Here is a 21,523-nt window from a genome sequence, read left to right on the forward strand (position 1 = left end):
GCGCTCTCCCCTCCTCTTCCTGGGACTCGCCGAGAAGCAACCACTGACACTTGTTGCGTGATGCTTACAGGTGTGTGTGTGTGTGTGTGTGTGTGTGTGAGAGAGAGAGAGAGAGAGAGAATGGATGGAGGAAGGAATGTGTGACCTGGCTTTGACCTTGTGTGGATATACATCTGTGCGGGAGCACACTTTACGGTGTTCGGATGAGATGTTTATGCGTCCGTGTTTTGGGGAGGTGGTTTCATTCAGTGGCCCCTTCCCCTGATATTAATCCTCCCGGTCAGACTCTCTGACAGGCGTTGGTCCCTACTTGAGAAAGGAGGCCGATCTACGAAACGTCACAGGGCGCCAATACTTCCACTGCCCCCTTTAAAAGCGGTGCGTGGGGACTCCCCTCCTCAAACACACCCTGACACAGTGCCGGGAATGCACAGAAGTCAGGTCTCGGGGAAGCCGCCGCCGCTACTGATGTCCGGTAAAGTTCTGGTCACCTGGCCACGCATCTTCCCATAAGGAATTTTCCGCGGAGAACAATGGGCGCAGGGAGCGGCGAGCGAATCTCCTCCAACCCCGGCGGGCTACTGATGCTGAGGGACTAGGACGAAGGTGAGAGGCTGCCCCTGCGAGTTCTCTTTGGCACTCGGTGAACACCGTCCCTGTAACTGGCCGGCAAGTGTTACAGCGCGGTGAAGTGCGAACCGTTTCATTCCACGTGGGAGTTGATTCAAAGGGTCGCGGGTAGTGGCTGGGGCGACGGAGAGACTGACGTTAAGTTTTGTGGAGACGAGGATTAATTCGCGGAGTCTGGGAGTCGGGGTCAGATTAACTGGTGGTTTTGGTGGAAAGTTCAGTATCCGTGTCCTTGGTACCGGTGTTCCGGGTTCTCGGTACCTCACCTGGGTCTGAACCGGTATACTATGGAATAAGCTGCACAGCCCGGCGTTGATGTCGTGACAGCTGGAACTAACCGCCGGTCTGAGCCCTGATCATTTTGGCTCCGGTCGAAATACATCAGTTCAGTTTAAGAGTTTATTCTGTATCGTTCGCGGTAATATTAAATTAGCACGAGTATACTGTAAACTGAGCACTCTGCACAGATCCGGATGGATGGATGGGTGGATGCGGGGGGGGGGGGGTGTCTGTGTCTGTGTCTCGTCTCGGGCAGCCATAACCGGGCTAACATAGCACCTGACCGCACAGGGTGGGGAATCCTGGGGACGGCGGGGGAATCTGGTCCTCAGCCGTGTTTTGCCGAATTTGTCTCACCTGTACCGGTGTCTAAGAAGGGACTGCGATGTTTAGGTGTGTGTGTGCCCGGTCAAGCTAGTACCCGGGGCACTGGGACCAAGGACTCGGATATTTAACGTTCACCTAAACCACGGTTAATTATTCAGACCTCGGCTCCAACATCTGACGCCGGGTCCCAAATTCCTAGATCATGCGATTCTTCTGACGGATATTTATTAAATATTCCCGAAAACTCTCCTCAGTTGTCTACAATCTCCTGCACACGGGTCGGCGCTTAAAACCTCTATTCAATAGCTTTGATTACGAAGATCAATATTAACTGTGTATGTATTACGCGTGGATTGTCGAGTCACAGAATACAGCACAGAAACTGACCAGTTGTCCCGTCGCGTCCACGCCGACCTTTTTGCCTATCTGCTTCCTCGCATTGGAACCATATCCTGACATCCATATCCCATTAATATCTTTCTCTCAGACAGAGTGGGTGTGGAGAGGATGTTTCCTATAGTGCGGGAGTCCCGGACCAGAAGGCACAGTCTCCGAATAGTGATGAGGAAAGCAACACACAACACACATCAAAGTTGCTGGTGAACGCAGCAGGCCAGGCAGCATCTCTAGGAAGAGGTACAGTCGACGTTTCGGCCCGAAACGACGACTGTACCTCTTCCTAGAGATGCTGCCTGGCCTGCTGCGTTCACCAGCAACTTTGATGTGCGTTGCTTCAATTTCCAGCATCTGCAGAATTCCTCGTGCTTAAGTGATGAGGAAAACTTATTTTCCCAGAAGCTGGTGAATCGTTTGGATTCTTTACCACAGATAGCTGTGCAGACGGTTCATTGTGTATACAGTATTTAAAGCAGAGGCTGATAAGTTCTTGATCATGGGTTACGGGGAGAAGGCAGGCGAATGGGGTTGACAGCGAAAATAAGTCAACCATAATGGAAGAACGGAGCAGACTCGATGGGCTGAATAGCCTATCACTTGGTTTCAATAAGTACATTTAATGTCAGAGAAATGTATAGAATATACAACCTGAAATTCTTTTTCTTTGCAAACAGCCACAAAAAAAAGGAATGCCCCAAAGAATGAATGACAGTTAAATGGCCCTTCCCAATTCTGTTCTATGTCTAGTGGACATGGTCTTAAACGCTTAGCTTAGTCAAGAGTGTGTCTAAGTGTCTCCATATCTGACTCCACCACCTCCACTGGCAGCGAGTTCCACGTATCAATCGCTCTTTTGGGTTAAAAACACTTTCCCCTCACATTCTCTTAAAGTTCCTTCCTCTCACATTAATTCCTGGTTTTGACACTCACCCTGAGAAATATCTATATTTCCATTACATTTAGGATTAATTCCGTATTAAATACTTCTGATACAAAATGTCTAGTTGCTAAAATGTCTGTCGAAACATGTACTAGGTAATTATATTAGCTCATTCTATCAATATATTTAGATTAGAATAAATAGGTGTTTACATATCAGATCGAATTACATTAAGGCAGATTACAAAGTTACTTATTTAATACTGTATTTTTCTGAATCCGTACACCGGTATCCTCTGTATTTGGTTGTGGTTTATTTTTATCCCAGTATCTTCCGTCTCTCCTCTCTCGGGTCCCTTTCTCCGGCGCCGGCCCAGTCGCTGCCTCCGAACGGGAGCCTTAACGCACTGCGATGGTTTGCCAGGGAGGCAATACCTCGGGGTGGGGGTCGGTGAACAACCTCAAACACCGTAACATGATCATCCGGAATTATCTTTACCAGCCGATACAATCATACCTGACTCCAAAGAGCGATGGTTGCAAACAGGAAACTGGAGGACGAGGAATTATTTCCCCGAGAGTGTGAGAAATGGTCAGGGCGCGATTTGAATTTTACTCTGTGCTGGGCACATTTACTCAGTGCAGGGGCCGAGGAGGAAGAGAGACTTCCTGACTGAGTTTAGGGTAACAATTGTTAAAGGTTTAAAGGCTTATAAAAGGCTCATTAACTGTTCGTTGACCGTGTGCGACTTGTTTTGTCAGAACAATGTCAAGCATCACAAAGTCACAAACACGCGCAGCGCATTTTCGTGCGTAATTTATATTGAATCATAGAACACTACAGCATAGAAACAGGACCTTCGGCCCATCGAGTCCGTGCAGGGCATTAATCTGCTTAGACCCATCGATCTGCCCTCTATACCCCTCCCATCCAGGTACTTATCCAATATTCTCTTAAATGTTAAAATCGACCCCACATCCACCACTTCCGCTGGCAGTTCTTTCCACACTCTCACCACCCCGAGTGAAGAAGTTCCCTTAAACATTTCACCTTTCACACTTAACCCCTGATCTCTAGTTGTGTCTCACCCAACCTCTGTTAAAACCCTACTTGCATTTACCCTATCTACCCCCTCATAATGTTCTCTAACTCTATCCAATTTCCCCTCAATCTTTTACATTCTAGGGAATAGTAGTAGGCAGCCGTCGATCCCAGGAGATCATGGGTTTGCACCTCTGGTGGACTGTATCCTCTCCAGGGCGCAAGCCTGGGTGGGAAGGTTTGAAGAACCGGCTGTTGCCCATGCAGCGGGTTCCCCCTCTCCACATCACTGATGTTGTCCAAGGGAAGGGCAAGCAACTATATAGCTTGGCACCAGCATCGTCACAGAGGTTGCCAGAGTGAAGTTGTAAACAGTATCAAACTGCCTTAAGGACCCCGGCTCCAGATTTCTTCCTCTGGGTTTACTTCCGAAGCCCTTCCCATGGGTGGGTTTGGCCGCAAGGCAGTGCAAGTTGAAAATCAGAGTTTTCTTTCTCCTAGGTGGGCTGCCATCCAAGGCTGACGAGCCCCATCTGCCCAGTCTAGGGAATAAAGTACTAACTTATTCAATCTTTCAGTAAAACTCAGGCTCTCAAGTCTCAGCAACATCCTTGTAAATTCTCTCTGCACTCGTTCAATCTTACTTACATCTTTCCTGTAGGTAGGTGACCAAACCTAGACACAATACTCCAAATTAGGCCTCACCAATGTCTTATACAATTTTAATATATCATCTAATCTCCTGTGCTCAAATCATTGATTTATGAAAACGATTATGTCAAAAGCTTTAAGGACCCTATCTACCTGTGACGCCACTTCCAAAGAATTATGGATCTGTATTCGCAGTCCCCTCTGCTCTACCGCACTCCTCAGTGCCCTACCACTCACTGTGTAAGACCTACCCTGGTTGGTCCTCCCAAAGTGCAACACCTCAAACTTGCCTACATTAAATTCCATATCCCATTCTTCAGCCTGCTGTTCCAGCTGGTCCGGATCCTGCTGCAAGCTTTCCTCGCTGTCCACTAAACCCCCAGTCTTGCTGCCCTGCACAAAATTGTTGATCCAGTTAATCACATTATCATCCAGATTATTGATATAGATGACAACACCCAGCACCCAGAACCGATCTCTACGGCACTCTACTAGTTACAGACCTCCAGTCAGACAGGCAGCCATCGACCATCACTCTCTGGCTTCTCTTGCGAAGCCAATGTCTAATCAAATTTACTAGCTCATCTTGAATGCCGAGTGATTGAGGTTTCATGACCAATCTCCCATGTGGGACCTTGTCAAAAGCCTTGCTAACGTCCATGTAGACAACAACCGCTGCTTTGCCTTCAACAACTTTCCTGGTAACTTTACCACCACCACCCACCCACCCAACCAATCTCTGCAAGGATCACTCCCTCCGTGATTCTCTTGTCCATCCATCATTCTCCACTAATCTCCCTGCCGGCATTTATCACTGCAAGCGGCGGAAGTGCTACATCTGCCCATTTTCCTCATCCCTCATCTCCATTAAGGGCCCCCAAACAGTCCGTCCAGATGAGGCAACACTTCACCTGCAAATCTGTTGGGGTCATCTATTGTATCCAGTTCTCCCTGATGCGGTCTCCTCTACACTGATGACACCCATCGTAGACTGGAAGACCACGTCAACCACCTTTGCTGCATCCACTAAAAAAAGCAGGCTTTCCCAGTGGTCAACCATTTTAGTTACGATACCCATTCCCATTCTGACATGTCGGTCCATAGCCTCCTCTTCTGCCATTGTGAGGTTGGAGGAGCAACACCTTATATTCTGTTTGGGTAGCCTCCAACCTGATGGCATAAACTACAATTTCTCCAACTTCCATAAAGTTTCCCCTTCCCTCTTCTTCATTTCCCCACCTTCTTGCTTCTCCTCACCCACCTATCACCCTCTTCCCCCGCCCCATGCCCCGCCTCATTCCCTTTCTCCCATGGCCCACTCTCCTCTCCTATCAGATTCCTTCTTCTTCAGCCCTTAACTTTTTCTACCTATCAGCTTCCACCTTCTTATTTCATCCCCTTTCTGTCACCCGTTGCAGATATGGCTGAAGTGCGGAGTGGGAGACACTGAAGCGGGTCGATATTTCACAGACTTTAATGCAAATAATGTTAGCGGGGAAAAGAAAACAATAAACGCTAGGCCAAACAGGGCCATTGACTAAAACACTCAAATGGAAAATGAAGCCGACACTGCGGCTGAAAAGAACTGAAAATAAGACGAATACCGCTAGTCTTCAGAGCCAGTTGACTCGACAGCCCAATTTCTCAGGCAAGGCGGAATGCAGATAACCAAGTGTAGCTATGTCCGAGTCTCGACAAATACTACGACGCAATGAATGGAGTTAAATACTATCACAATGAAGTAATAATTAGCTGACACGTGCCTGTTCACGAGCGCAATTGCAGAATCTGCTGCGCTGCCGAATTGGTGGCTGTGACAGGGCTCCCTCTCTAGGCGCAGCCCCTGAGGCGCCACGGAATTGTGTCTGCTGGAAGTCCCGAACGAGGGACTTATCCAAGATGTCCTCCAGTGATGCCAATGAATAAATGCCATTGTGTGCACTGCCAGTATCGGAGACAACGACTTCCATGTAGAGACAGAAACAAGACATTAGCCGGAGGTAGCTCGACCAAGTGACACCGTGAGACAAATCATTCTCAAAATGAGGACCCTCAGATTGGAGCTAATCCGGCATCTGCTTCAACAATAAAACTAACAGAATCCGAACATCAAAATAAACTTAAATAGAAAGCACCAGGAAACCACATTGCAAAGAGCGAGTCGCTCGAGAAAACCACAAGAAACTCTAAAAACATTACTAACTGGTAAGCAACAATTAACCAATTCAGGTGATCTAAAAACCTCAGAGCCAAATGCTTTCTGATGCCCTGCACAGGCCTGAAGAAGTCACAACAGGACCTCCCTCCCTATAGCTGGCACTTGAAGGCCCTGGAAGACCTGAAAACTCGAGAGACCTGGGGAACTTGAGAAGGGGGCATGGGGAACTCGAGGCAGGGAAACTTGGGGATCCAGAGAGACTGAGACCTGGGAACCCCAACAGACTGAGATCAAGAAACCTCAGGTGGGGCTGAGAGGGAGACATGGGAGTCCTCAAGATGGGGAGGACTTTGAAAAACCCTAAACACATTGAATAAGTCTTGGAAACAATCGGAACAATAAAAACCTTGGGAACATAGAGAAAAGTCATTGAGCGAGATTTGAAAAGCTTCCTTCTCTAGGTTTCAAGTTTCATGTTTTCAATGTTTCCCAGTGTTTTATCTTTCACAATTTTTTTCAGAGACAATTAGGATATACTCAGTTTTACAGATCAAGACAGCATAGACAGGTTCCTTTCATCGCAAAACTAGCTGGTTCTCTGTAGACCTGTTTAATTTGTTAAATGGAAGTTCAATGTCCCCAGTCTGTACCATGACTTTCAGCAAGAGGTTAAGATACTCTTGATAGGGTTACTTCACCTGTGTATTTGCACACTCCAGCCAGGGATCAGCTTTTAGAGAAGGGTTCTTCCAGAATTTACACTACTGACTTGAATGGTGATTTGTTGAATCAATTGGTAAGCTTGCTTGAAGCGCTCCTTTGTTATGCAGACCTGGGTCATGGAACCACAAAGCTGGGAACCTGGGTACGTGACGTGAAAGCTTGGTATGGATACCGGAGAGACTCAATGTAGACTAGAGAAGCTGTATATGTAGAGTCAAGACATGCACTCAGAAACAAGGCACTCTCTCCTCAAGCCACCGATATCAATCCATCACTGTTCAAACTTTGCTGGGTCCATTACTTGGCAAGGTCCTTCTGTCACGATGGAGACCGAAACAAGAGTTTATACATAGGAATTCCAACGGAACATTGTTGTCTCAACGAAACACTCGGACCAATGAATCTCATGGCCGAGGTCAGCTGCTCTCTCTCTCTGCTGGGTCCATCTTTGTGTTTTGGTTCGAGACTTGCTGTCACTCGATGGGGATACGGCCCAAGTGCGGAGTGAGAAACCCTGAAGCAGGTCGATAGTTCACAGACTTTAATGCGGACAGTGTTAAAGGGAAAAAGAAAACAAAATAGGGCCGTTGACTAAAACACTCAAATGGGAAATGAAGCCCACACTGTGGCTGAAAAGAACAACTAACGATAAAATGAATACCATTAGTCTTCAGAGTTAGTTGACTCGGCATTCCAATATCTCAGGCAAGGCTGAATGCAGATAACGAAGCGTAGCTGTGTCCAGGTCTCGACAAATACTATGACGGAACGAATGGAGTTAAGTACTATCACAATGAAGTAATAGCAACACACATAAAAGTTGCTGGTGAATGCAGCAGGCCAGGCAGCATCTCTAGGAAGAGGTACAGTCGACGTTTTGGGCCTAGACCCTTCATCAGGACTAACTGTAAGAAGAGATAGTAAGAGATTTGAAAGTGGGAGGGGGAGATCCGAAATGATAGGAGAAGACAGGAGGGGGAGGGATGGAGCCAAGAGCTGGACAGTTGATTGGCAAAAGGGATATGAGAGGATCATGGGACAGGAGGCCCAGGGAGAAGGAAAAGGGGGAGGAGGGAAGCCCAGAGGATGGGCAAGGAGTTATAGTGAGAGGGACAGAAGGAGAAAAAGGAGAGAGAGAGAAATATATATATATATATATATATATAATAATAAAAGATAAATAAATAACGGATGGGGTATGAAGGGGAGGAGGGGCATTAACGGAAGTTAGAGAAGTCAGTGTTCATGCCATCAGGTTGGAGGCTACCCAGACAGAATATAAAGTGTTGTTCCTCCAACCTGAGTGTGGCTTCACCCTGACAGTAGAGGAGGCCGTGGATAGACATATCAGAATGGGAATAGGACGTGGAATTAAAATGTGTGGCCACTGAGAGATCCTGCTTTCTCTGGCGGACAGAGCGTAGGTGTTCAGCGAAACAATCTCCAAGCCTGCATCGGGTCTCGCCAATATATAGAAGGCCACATCGGGAGCACCGAACGCAGTATATCACCCCAGCCGACTCACAGGTGAAGTGTCGCCTCACCTGGAAGGTCTGTCTGGGGCCCTGAATGGTGGTGAGGGAGGAAGAGTCGGCTGGGGTGACATACTGCGTCCGGTCCTCCCGATGCGGCTTTCTATATATTGGCGAGACCCGACTACTTCACCTGTGAGTCAGCTGGGGTGATATATCAAAGAAATATTTCAAAGTTCAAAGTAAAATTATTATCAAAGTACATATATGTCACTCTATACAACCCTACAATTCATTTTCATGTGGGCATACTCAATAAATCCATACTAGAATAATAACCATAACAGAATCAATGAAAGACTTGGGCATTCAGCCAGTGTACAGAAGACAACAAACTGTGCAAATACAAAAGCAAATTATTATTAATAATAAATAAATGAATAAATAAATAAGTGATAAATACTACTGTTCATCATTGGCGGACTTCATAAAGTCTGGAAGGTAGCTAAAGTGGCTCCAATGTTTAAGTGTAGATGCCTGAACTGAGTTCATGGCTGCATTTTGTGTATGTTCCGGCATCTACAGAATCTCTTGTTTTCCTTGATTAAAAACCCACTGGTGTGACGATGGATCATGTGTCTAGAATGTGGTAAACAGCTTGACTAACGCTTACTAGTAAAGTGATCTACCGTGTGAGAAGGAAGTTTTTGATGCTATGTATAAATGAAGGAGATTTCCATTGAGTGGACTTTTCCTTCAGATGAAGGTAATGAGTGGTGGCAATGGTCTGTCAGCAAGGGTCACCAACAAGAAGAGATAAGCAAACAGTATTTTTTTTCTCTTGAGAACGATCTGTATCTGGAATAACTGATGTAGACTTAACCTTCAAATACTTTCTGAGTGGTTTCAGCTATTGAAAATTCTTGTGTCCTATCACCAGGACTTCCTGACTGCACATGTATGTTACCTGACAAAAGCTATACTTTGGAAATAATTAATACTTTTTAATTGCCTTCTGTTAGTTTTTAAGTTTCCCAATCCACTATCTTTCTACTAATATTTGCTAAATTATATGCCCTCTCTTTTGATTTTATGCTGTCTTTAACTTCCCTTGTCACCCAGGGGTGTGCCATCCTCCTTTTAGAATATTACTTCATCTTTGGGATGTATCTATCCTGCACCTTCCAAATTGCTTCCAGAAACTCCAGCCTTCGCTGTTCTGCTGTCATCCCTGCTAGTGTCCCCTTCCAAGCAACTTTGGCTAGCTCCTCTCGCAGAACTCTGTAATTCCCTTTACTCCACTAAAATCGAGGCGAGAAGACTGCAACTAATGGGGCACTGTCTGCGCCACCCTGAGCTACCTGCCAGCCTAGTGAACCCTGGATGCCCTTCCAAGACTATGGTCAACATGTTCCTAGAAGATAGCGGCGCAGCTAATGAAGATGAATTGAACACACTGATGAGGGAGAGGGAGAAGTGGAGAGTCCATCATCATGCCCGACGCGGGAGGCCTGAGTTGATGTTGATGTAGTAGTAGTAGTAGTAGTAGCCACTGTAATACTGACACACCTAACTTTAATTTCTCCCTCTCAAACTGCAGGATGAATTCTATCATATTATGATCACTGTCTCCTAAGGGTTCCTTTACCTTAAGCTCCCTAGTCAAGTCTGGTTTAACAATAGTTTATGAAGTAATGTCACACAATCCCAAATCTACTTCTCACCCTGATAACAATTTCTGGTTTTGAGTTCACAGACATATTTGTGCTATTAAGTTGATATGTATCTGTTAATTTCATAGGTTTGGGTCACTAAATGTGCCAAGCAAAATGAAAACAGAAGAAACCTCCATGTGTTTGAAGCACACTGCACCTACTTTGGATTCTGGTTAGTACTTGATCACAGTGCTGGGACTTCTCTCTTTAACATCCACCTTTACACCCGTGGCAGTAACACTACAGACAAGATGTTACATGTGCAGTATAGGATGGAGTAGGTGCCCTTATGGGTTAAGAGGGTTAGCAACTTTCTGCAGTGTATCAAAGCCGTCACCAAACTTCTTTAAAGGCCATTGAGAGCTGATCGATTACATTGGGGGAGGCAGACAGCCCTCACATCTCTCATTGTCTCACAGGTCTGGGAATGAGGATGAGAGGTTCTTGAGGAGCTGGAGCTTTAACTCTGTTTTAATTATGAATGAGCTTTGATAAAGTTATTTCATGTGTCACTGTTTTGATAGGTATTCATGAATCAGGGATCCTGTTTAGATGATGGAGGGAATGGACGCTTAAGGTGTTGAATGGGGGCAGCAGCAAACCAGAGGGCGGGAATGCAAAGTTATTCTGCAAACTCACTTTTGGATGTCGTTGTTCAGGCTCGGAGAAGAAACCAGGGCAGACTTGTGCGGGCTGCAACATTACCATCACCGACCGCTTCCTCCTGCGAACCAACGAAGCATCCTGGCACGAGGGATGTTTGAAATGCACAGTATGTCTGCGGCCACTCACCGGTACCTGCTACTGGCGCAACAAGATGCTGTACTGCAAACACGACTATGAAAAGTAAGGATTGATGGTCGTTCATTCACTTACTATGTTGCAATGCAGTCATCCAGATTGCTGAGTTCTGAACATTACTTCACAGCTTGATCTGATTTAAATCTTGCAATGTTCTTGAGGGAATTTCCTTGATTTTGATTACTCCTAGAGTTCAGTAACCCACTGATTGCTCTGGGATTGTAAGGTATGATTGGAAAAGAATTGCTGAGGTCGTGACGATTTCGTGATTATTCTCAGATTAGAACAGAATGTTGATAGTTCTGTGATTATGAAAGTTTGAATCCTGTGTGAATGTGAGGGGTACTGATTAATAGCTTTGACTGCAGCATTGATTGTATCACAATTGTGATTAATTATTGAGTATCCTAGAATTGTACTGAATTGAGATTGAGAAATTATCCAGGACTGAAATTTGTTGCATTCTCTGGGATTGTGAAGAATTGTTGGCTATCTCTGAATGTGATGAATTGAAGCTAATGATGCATTAAGAATGCGGTTCCCAAACTGGAGTCCACAGACCCATCAGTTAATGGTAGGGGTCCATGGCATAAAAAGGGTTGGGAACTCTTGCTTTAAGGAATTGATGATTCCTGCAGGAGTAAATGACTGAATGATTAATTACCTTGAAGTTTTAATGAATATTAGCTTTATCTGGTGAAGACTTGTTCATCACTTTTTAATTTTTCAATGGATGCTGCGACTGGGAAACTGATGAAATTCTAGGATTTCAAGGATTGGTTTATTATTCTGAGACTCTGTTTTTGATTCATCAAGTGTACATTGTGATGAACTAATTGTGGGGTTATCGCTGCTCATTGAATTTTCTGAAATTTTAATGGTTTATTAGTTCTCTGATGATTATGTACCCTTATGGGATTTTAATGTTTTGTTAAATGCTTAAGATTTTCACATTGAATTGATCTGGGATTTTGATGCACTTTTGATTACTTCAGAATCAGCTATTTGATCTAGATATTGGTAAAATAGTTATATTTCTAGAAGTGATGTTTGATATTTCTGAGAATATTACATATGAGATTTATTCTGGATCTGTTCTATTTCAGTATTTATTGCAAAAATGCCCTATCATTTGTAACCCTTGGACTGTTGTGAAATATTATCCCAAGATTTTGATTAGTCAATGATTTTGTAGGCTTATTTCATTGTGATCCTGTAATCAATAAAACAATCAATCAGCAATTTATTGACATCCCATATAATTATCCAGGATTACAATGAACTGCTAGTCATTCTGGGAAAAATATATATCATGGTTAATTAATTATTCAGCAATCTGATGAACTGATTATCACAATTATTCTGTGATTAAGATAAATTATATTCTGGATTCATTGCCACCTCACTTTGATTATAAAAATGTTTTGATTATTTAAGCATTGATAAGAATTGTTGCTTATTCTGGTCCAGCATTGCCTTCTAATGATACTATAGTACTGAACTATATATTCTTTGTTCTTTATTTAGAATAGATTATTTCTCTGGAATGGTGATCAACTGTTAAACATTCTGAGACTGCAATAATTTTTTTATTCTAGACTTTGAACATTTAGATTGTTTTCCAAGAATGTGGTGGACTTTTGCTTCCTCTGGGATTGTGAGCATTTTACATTGAAAGTTTAGGGATTGTTAAATAAATTGCCTTTAGTAACACTGGATTGTTGATTTGATGCATTGGTTATTATTCTGAAATGCTAATGATGGTGTATTTAATCAATTATGAAGGATTTTGTAAAAATGTTTCATAAAATGCTTGCTGATTATCCTGCTATTGAAAACACCAACAGATTAACTTGATAACATTATACTGGCATTTGCTAAAACTTAAAATGATTCCAGATTTATTCATTGATTGTGGTGAATTGCTGATTGTACAACCATTTTAAAGCTGATTAAAATATTTCATTTGCAGTGGTCTGACGCTCATTCGGATACAAGTTAATGGTGACTCCAACATTTTTAGGGACTTTTGATTATGAGTTGGTATGAATTGTCTATTCTGGCATCAGAATGTTTTTGACTAGACTTTGATTATGACGATTTGCTGATAATTCAGAGATTCCGTTGCACCAATTAGTCTGCGCTAATCTATTCAGAGATTAGTCTGATAATTCCAGAGTTTTGAAGGTACTATATTATTTTAGAATTGAGATGATTTGTTGTTCATGATCAATTGACAATTATTCTGATATTTTGTAAACTGTTCTAAGTTTGGGATGTTTCACGGAACATTATTCGATTGTTGCAAAACATAGCTGGTTTTTTCTGATATTGTGGTAGTGTTAATTCTCATTTTTGTCAGTAGGTCGATCTTTCCTCTGATGAGGATGCTAGAACTGTTGTACTCCACATGTGGTCATAAACCCTATCAAAGGCAACAGAACTTCCTTTCTCTTATGTCTCAACCCACTGCAACAAAGGCTATCCACAATTCCCTTGAATACTCTGCATCTTGGCTTCCATGGTACAAAGACAGCGGTGTCCCTCTGGAAACCATCACGTGTGCACCCTCACCAAAAAAGCACAATCTTCCAGAAAACATTAAAAGATGTAGAATTAGGCCCTTTGATTCACCCCTGCCACTCAATAGGATAAGAGCCGACTCTCCACTCCCCTTGACAGCTTACCTGTTTGGGGATCCATCTAGCTCTTTTGCCTTTCCTCCTGCCAAGTTGGATTATTTCAGATCCCTGTTTTTACTTCATCTGCCATCTTCTTGTTCAAATACTTAAGTGATTCATAGCTCTGTGTGCCTGGGTCTCTCTCACACTTGACACTGATAAAGTTGGATACTCTGAACTCAGCCATATTTATTGGTGTAAGCCCTCAGCATCTGAGATCCTAGCACACGTATCTTCCCACTGTTTCTCATGATAACTTGCCACCCCAAAACCCACTCATTCCAATTCACTGCCTTCTGCCCATTAAACAGTGAATAAAAGACTAGGGTGGAGAGCAGTCATTTAAACTGGAGGGTAAGGTTTCCCTGGAACTCTCAACCCCAGGGGATTGTGGAGACTGGATTGTTGGAAAAGAGAAAGTAGATAATGATTAGGGAATGGAGGGCAATGGTGAACTGAAGATAACTGAGGCTTAGGGAAGGTGAGTCATGACCATATTAAATGGTGGTGCAGGCTTGAGGAACCAAGTAGCCTACTCCCACTCCTATTTTCTTGTGTTCAGTCCTCAACCATTCATTGGATTGATGACATATTCCTTTTATGAAATAATAATTCCTTATGTGTCACAATAGCTTTGTAAAATCCAAATATAGGAGATCCATTACATCCCCCTATATCTACCCTGCTGGTAAACCCTAGAAACTTTCAAAGATTTTTCAGTTACAAGTTTTATTTCAGAAATCCACAATAGATCATGTTTTGATCGTACAAGTATCCTGTTAGCTCATTTTTGTCCCTTTCTTCTGATGTTATGCTCAATGTCGTAATGATTGGCTTGTGGCTATAAGATCTCTTGGCCTTCTGATGGCCTGGTGACTATTTCAGTGTTATTACTGTATATTTCGATCTTCTGATATTGAGCTTCTGCCTTATGCCAGGTTAGAAGAAAGTGGTTCCACTTAACTTTCGAGTTCTCAGCCATGTATTCTTCTGCCAGACATTGAACCATGTAATGTCTCACCCAGTAGTTCTGTTCTTGTTGACCATGCTGCTTATGAAGGAAGTAATTGGGTGGCAACCTGGGCCTAGAAGTTTGAGGCTGCAGAACCATTCTCTGAAGCCCATGAGGTTAGCACAGATTGGGCACAAACATACCCCCTTGCTTCCTTGGAGAATCTGCAATTCACCTACGTTTCTGTAAGTATTTATAAGCCATTAGTTAAAATTATTCAATTCATTTAGTTCAAGGTAAAGTGAACATATCTGTCAGCCCTCAGAGATGTTAGAACCCCATTACCTGCCACTGTTTCTTGTGCCAAGACTCAAAGGTGAGGCGGGCAGGTGAGTGTTGTAGGTGTCAAGTGTTTCCTGATTGGAGGAAGCTGCTGTCACTCACAGGACTTCCCGTCATTTCCTCCAATAGAGAGCCAGACCTAATGGAGGCAGGCACAGATAGGGAGAGTGTGCCAAGAAGCTGGATGGCTGTTGGGAAATACGTCGTAATTGGTGTCTGGATTTAAGAGACTATTATGGACACAAACATGGAGAAATCCTGTAAGAGTAATACTGCCATCTTTGATGGGATTGCCTGCAGTCTGGGCACAAGTTCAAAGAAAGCTCTCTCCTGCCAAGTAACAAAAAGAATTGTTCCCCAGGTATCAATGTAATCTGGTGCAGAATATATTGACAATGAATCCACAAACACTACCTCACTATTTTTCTTTTGCTCTCATTTTGTATTGCTTACATATTTTATATACAGTATATGTATCTTGTTGTAACTTATAGTTTAAAAAATTATTACCTACTGCTGCAGCAAAACAAATTTCATGACATAGGCCAGTGAAATTAAATTTGATTCTGATTCTGAATAAGTGTTGCTCGGATATGAAAAGCAGGATCTGGAGGCGTGGACTGCAGTCTGAGAAGAATTTACTAACTGAAAGGTAAGTCCTGAGACCTGGCCCACAAGATGACTAATTCTTGCCCTTCGGAGCATAAGCCTCCCAACTAGATCATTTTACCATATGTAAATATGTTATGTCATTGCTGAAGAACAATGGAGTTACAGTAATGTTGCCAACTTTTCTCTGTGGGCAAGCAGGGCAATTGTAGTCTCTGCTCACAACCTTCGCCAAGACCATCCGATCAAACTAGGGTAGGGCTTTTGTGGTAAATGGTGGGATGTGGGGGAGTTTTGTAGAACAAAGAGCTAGGACTGCAGGTGTATAGTTCACAGGTAGATATGATGGTGAAGAATACATTTGGCACACCTTTGGCCCAGCTCACCTGTCAGGACACCGAGAGTGGGACCTGGGAAGTTGTGCTGCAGTTATGGAAGATATGGTGGGGCCCCACTTGGCCTATTGTGTATGTTTTTGGTTACTTTACTTCATACTTTATTGTCACCAAACAATTGATACTAGAGCATACAATCATCACAGTGATATTTGATTCTGCTCTTCGTGCTCCCTGGAGTGTGAATTGATCGTAAATATTAAAAATTTAAATTATAAATCATAAATAGGAAATAGAAAAGGAAAAGTAAGGTAGTGCAAAAAAAACTGAGAGGCAGGTCCGGATATTTGGAGGGTATGGCCCAGATCCGGGTTACGTTATTATGGTTGGCATCTGTCTGTCTCGAAGGACAATGGGCGTTGATCTTCATCATCACAAGCCTGGGCAGAAGGTATGGAGATCCTGAGATGTCCAATCATCAAGATTCCCCTCTCGGCCTCATCAGTGTCGTCCAAAGGAAAGCTTATGAAGCAATACGTTTGGCACCAGCTTGGCTGCAGGAGCTGCCAGGAGGATGTTCAATGATGTCCAGCTGCCGTAGGAGCTCCACTCTGGATTTGTCGTCTGGGTTTACTCCCGTAGCCTTCGTCTCTCCCGAGGCTGCCCACCAAGCAGTGTGGCTGTTCACCCATAGCTGGGGATCTGGTTCATGAGCACCAGGGTGTGTACACACTGGTGGGCCTGTGCGCTATGTGTACAGGGGTCAGACTTTCTCCCCATCCTCTGTAGTTTAGCCAGTCCGAAAGGAGTTCAGTTTCCAAACGTCGCCAGCGAAGAGACACTACATGAGGCTTGCTGTTGGAGAGGCTCTGTACTGGCAGGGAGAGACTTACACATTCTGCTCTCCTTTTCACAAGACCACTAGCCAGGGTGGAAGCTAAAAGACAGAGCAGCAAGCACTACCCACTATACTACCACACTAAGTATGTCACAACAACCATTTTGACACTTTGTTATAAGATAGATGTTATGAAACAAGACAGGGTGCAGGAAAGATTTACCAGGATATTACCTAGACTCAGCTGCCTGAAATAGAAGGAGAGGTTGTGTTGACCAGGACAGTTTGTGTTGACCAGGACAGTTCACTGGGAGGTAGGAGATTGAAATGTGACCTGATAAGATCCTGAGGACCATAGACAAGATAGTCTTTTTTCCAGGGAAGGAGTGCTAAAGACAAGAGGGCATAGTTTAAGATCAGAAGCAAGAAATTGAGAAGGGACAACAGGGGCAGCTCCTTCATGCAAAGGGTGTTACGTATTTGGAATGAGCAGCCAGAAATAATGGTTGAGTTAGTAACAAGCCCTCTAGATCAGTTCATGGATAGGAACAGTTTAGAGGACTATGAGCCCAATGCAGGCAAATGGGCAAATGGGATTAGCTCATTGGGCAACATAGTCAGCATGGGTGAGTTGGTCTGAATGGCCTGGTTCCATGATGTATGATTCTACAGAAAATGTTATAGAGTGACCAGGAATCACTGGAAGCCATAATGTCGTCCAAGGCTTCACGTCTAGCTGAGACCTTCCTGAGCTAGGGCTAAACTTGTGAGGTGCATATATGAAGCAAGGCATTGTTCCTGTGTGGTGTGATACGGGAAGGAAGTCTTTAATCGGTGAATTTAGTTAACTTTGGATCAAGCATATAAGTCTGCCAAACAGAGAGATGCAGTGCATCACCTAAATGCATCACTTCCATTGTGAACAGTTCCAGCCCAAGTGTGTCACTGCTGGTGCAGGCTCCACCTGTCACTAGCTTCCTCACTGACTCACTTATGGCCGTTCCAACCTTCGTGGCTCAACGTGAGGAGATCCAGTCACTGGTCTGTATACTTCCAATTTCCAAGGGTGGCGTGGGTGGTGCCGAAATCCAGTCTGGGGCAGCTCCTTGGGCACATTAGAGACCATTTGATGCGGTGGATGAAACCAAGATCCCTTCACAAAACGTGGGCCAAAGTTCACTTTATAAATCTCTTCTATGACATTTTGGTAGTTGAGTGGTTCTCACTGGTGGGGGAGGGTCGTACACCAAGGCTTTCCCAGACATTCATTAATTTTTTCAAATTCAAGTCTAATTGTCATTCAACCATATATGAATACCCATGAATACAGCCAAATGAAACAGCTTTACTCAGGGGCCAAAGTGCAAAACACAGTACCAACAGTCATGCACAGCATAAGGCACATATCACACATATAAGGTTGTAGTAAAGTACAGTAAACAATATAGTCCAAGTCCCTAAGTCCATGAAAGTTGCAGCAGTGTGCAGTCAAACACAATACAACTTATCTTCAGCCGAGTAGCACCAACACCGTGCCACTCAGCCTCCAGCACCTCCCCTGGACAGCCGCAAACAGGCAGTGCTCGGATCCCTCTCTTAATGTTATTTAAGATTTTAGAATTCATTCTGCTCTCCCTGTGTGACTTCCTGACTTCATTACCTCTTTGACATTTGCACTTCATCCATTTACCTTTCATTGCCCATGGAAGGCCGATCTTTCTGTGCACAGTGTGCTATTTGTTACAAGTCTAATATCCCGTGCCCATGGGAAATGGTTTTAGGTGATGTAACACTGGTCCATGTTCTGTGTTACTATTTTCCATGTGTTCTGACACAGGGCCCACATTCTGTGACACCACATTCCACGTGATTCACATTCCTGACAGTCTTACTTCTTTTCCTGACTTGCATCTGCATTTTCCTGAATCAATGTCTTCCACCTTCTCTGATGTTCCTATACTTTACCCCGTCCCTCCACAGTGTGTTCGGCCCTGGTTTCAACAAATGCCATTGATCATTGTACGTTCCCCTTTCCCCAAAGTAGCGCAATAGATGCACAAGGCCTAAAGTCTCCCGGCTGAGAAAGATTTGCCGAGCATATTCACGGGGAGCCCTGGCCACACCCCTATGAAAGTGGGGTGGGAGGTTGCCATCTGCTGCTGCAGGTCTCGGAGAGCTTTTCGCAATACCTCAAGGGAGGAATATAAGGAGGAGTCCTTCTCACCATTGGTTGCGGAATCAGCAGAAGCCCCTTTCCCCCACTCTCCCCCTTGCAGCTCCTCTCCCTTCTTATTTTGACAATGATCTTTCCATGAAGCATAGAAGGCAGCGGTAGGTATCCTGTCCACCCGTTCCTTTGGGATCCGTGCTTCGAGCAGCACCAGAGACCCTTGTATATCAGGCAAAAACCCCTCTGTTTTGTTTCTCTATTTTCCTCACTGGCTATGAGCCCCACCTACAGTCCCAAACTCTCCAAGAGCTGGATAGCCAGTCCTACTGTCCTCACTGCCACCAAACCTGAAAAGGGCAGTATTATTACTTTCAGATGCTGGGGGGGGGGGGGGGGGTCGGACTGCTGATTCTACCATGGTCAAGGTGAACTTTCCACCGGGCCATCCCCACCTTCATAAATCCCACTGACAAACAGCCCTAGTTTCCTCCTCCACTATCTTCCACTCTTCTCAAGATTTTAAATCGCAATCTAACAGGGAGGGATGCTTAACCTTTACCACAGCTATAACTCTCCCCCACAAAGATTCAGGCTCCCCAACCGCCCCCCTAGGGCATTGTTTACTGATGTTTAAGATTCCCTATTTCCTCCTCTTTCCAAGAGATTCTCTTGTGTTGTTTTATGATGGCCATAAACCCCTCTCTGGCACACCCTCTTGTATGGGAACCCTTATCCCTTTAGTATGAACATGAGATGGTGTCCCATCTTTACCTCTGAGGGAGTCCAGCTTGTCTGTCCAATCCACTTGCATTCTGTGGTCTGCAAGTAAACTGGCGAGACTGCCAAATCCTGTGGAGTTATTAGTCTATTCCAATACCCTGTATTCTTTGTATGGAGTGGGTGGGGGATGTTCTTTCTTACTCTTACTTCCAAACATTTTTGCTTTCAACCACACGCATCAGATCCTGCCGGCTATGCCAAAATGTTATTATATGAAAGGGTCTCGGAACTGGCTTGGATAGGCAGAAAGACACAGATTCCAATTATTTATTTAGAACTACAAAACTTTGTTTATTAGGGCAGAATAGCAAGCATTAAACACCTATCTAGGCATGGGCAGGCCCCTCTAACTGCAGCACATCTCCTACTTCATCCGATCTGTGGTGCTGTTCATGACCAGCGCATCAGTGAGGCCATGAAGAACTACCCTCAAGCCCCAAATGCTCTACTTTTATACGCATTCCACTGAAATGAAATACATCAGTAAGTGGACCGATACGTACGCACCAGCTCAAACCACCAAACTGGATCCAGTCGTCACTTGTCACTACACTTCACAAATCCCACCCCTGTGTTCATCTAACTTTCACGTTCCCACGGCTGCATTCCCATAGTCTAGCATTCTCACAGTCGTATTGCATCCCATGGTCATAATCACAGCTCCTGCAACCAGTTCACGTATGTTCAAGGCCACAGTGGCGGTGAAAACATTCAACAAGCATAAAGATTAACCCTTTACAATGTACCCCCCCCCACCCTGCTCCCTACCCAGTGTCAGAAGAGGTGCGGCTAAGAGGAAGGGTCTGCCAGCAGAGAGACTGGTTGAGTCTAAGCCTGTCAACACACTCCTCGTCCCTACGGTCCTGTGAATCACTATCTTGGCTTTGAATGTTCTGCCAGCACAAAAGCTCTTGGTGTAAAGCAGAGCATCAAAATTGGTTGGTGGTTTGATTTGGTTGTAAATGCAGGTGAAAGGTTGCTCAGGATAATCCCACTCCCTGCTATCCTTGGAGAAGGAACTCTCAACGACAACATGCATTTATCTAGTTAATATTTCATATTTTTTTCTGTATTCACAGTCACTGCCTGTTTCCAGCAGTTTCTGGTTATATTTCAGATTTTAGGCATACAATTTTTTTTTTGCATTTATACATTGTATGATGCTATGTTGCCCAAAGAGAGTGTTAGAATAAAGCCTAACCCTGCTTCAAAGGGAGATCTATTAGCAACATGGGCTACAGATTGGTCAAACGCTGAGGTGTTAAAGGAAGCAGAGAGGATTGGGGAATAGGCCAACAGATCCGAGTGAGCCACTTCGGTAAAGGAAACACCCTTTCTTCACTTGCTCCCGCTGTATCTCTCAACTCCACGGTCTGCGAAATGTCTTAGCATGCGGTACATGAGCATCGAGCCATTACAGTACTCACCAAACATTACAGTGGCCCAAACTGCAGGTCGTTCCAGTAACGTTCTGGGTCCTGAGAATGAATAAAATATCACAGCTTGTAACTGGGGCTTCAACAAATTGTCAGCAGTAATGGGCATGTATGGATCAGGGGCTCCCTCGCTGCACACTGAGAGACACAGGATGCTCAGCTCCGGCCTTTACAACGTGCACCGCATCGGATTGACTGCACGCATGCGGCCGATCGATTGCGCGGAGAACGGGCGGCACTCGCTCTTTTGGCGCGGGCGTTCGAGTGCGCACACTGTGAGTGGCACGGCTTGATTTAATAATAAAAA

General features: G+C 44.4%; 1 protein-coding gene across 1 annotated transcript in view; it reads left to right on the forward strand.

Moving 5' to 3' along the window:
* The first annotated feature begins 556 nt into the window (after positions 1 to 556).
* Positions 557 to 21,523, forward strand: part of lmx1al (LIM homeobox transcription factor 1, alpha-like) — a 113,310-nt gene continuing 92,343 nt past the window's right edge. The window contains exons 1-3 of the mRNA XM_063035638.1: positions 557 to 606; positions 10,359 to 10,444; positions 10,932 to 11,118. Coding sequence (XP_062891708.1) covers positions 10,387 to 10,444; positions 10,932 to 11,118 — 245 coding nt within the window. The 5' untranslated portion in view covers positions 557 to 606; positions 10,359 to 10,386. The remainder of the gene's footprint in view (positions 607 to 10,358; positions 10,445 to 10,931; positions 11,119 to 21,523) is intronic.

Source organism: Mobula hypostoma, chromosome 29, assembly GCF_963921235.1.
Source record: "Mobula hypostoma chromosome 29, sMobHyp1.1, whole genome shotgun sequence".
NCBI lineage: Eukaryota > Metazoa > Chordata > Chondrichthyes > Myliobatiformes > Myliobatidae > Mobula > Mobula hypostoma.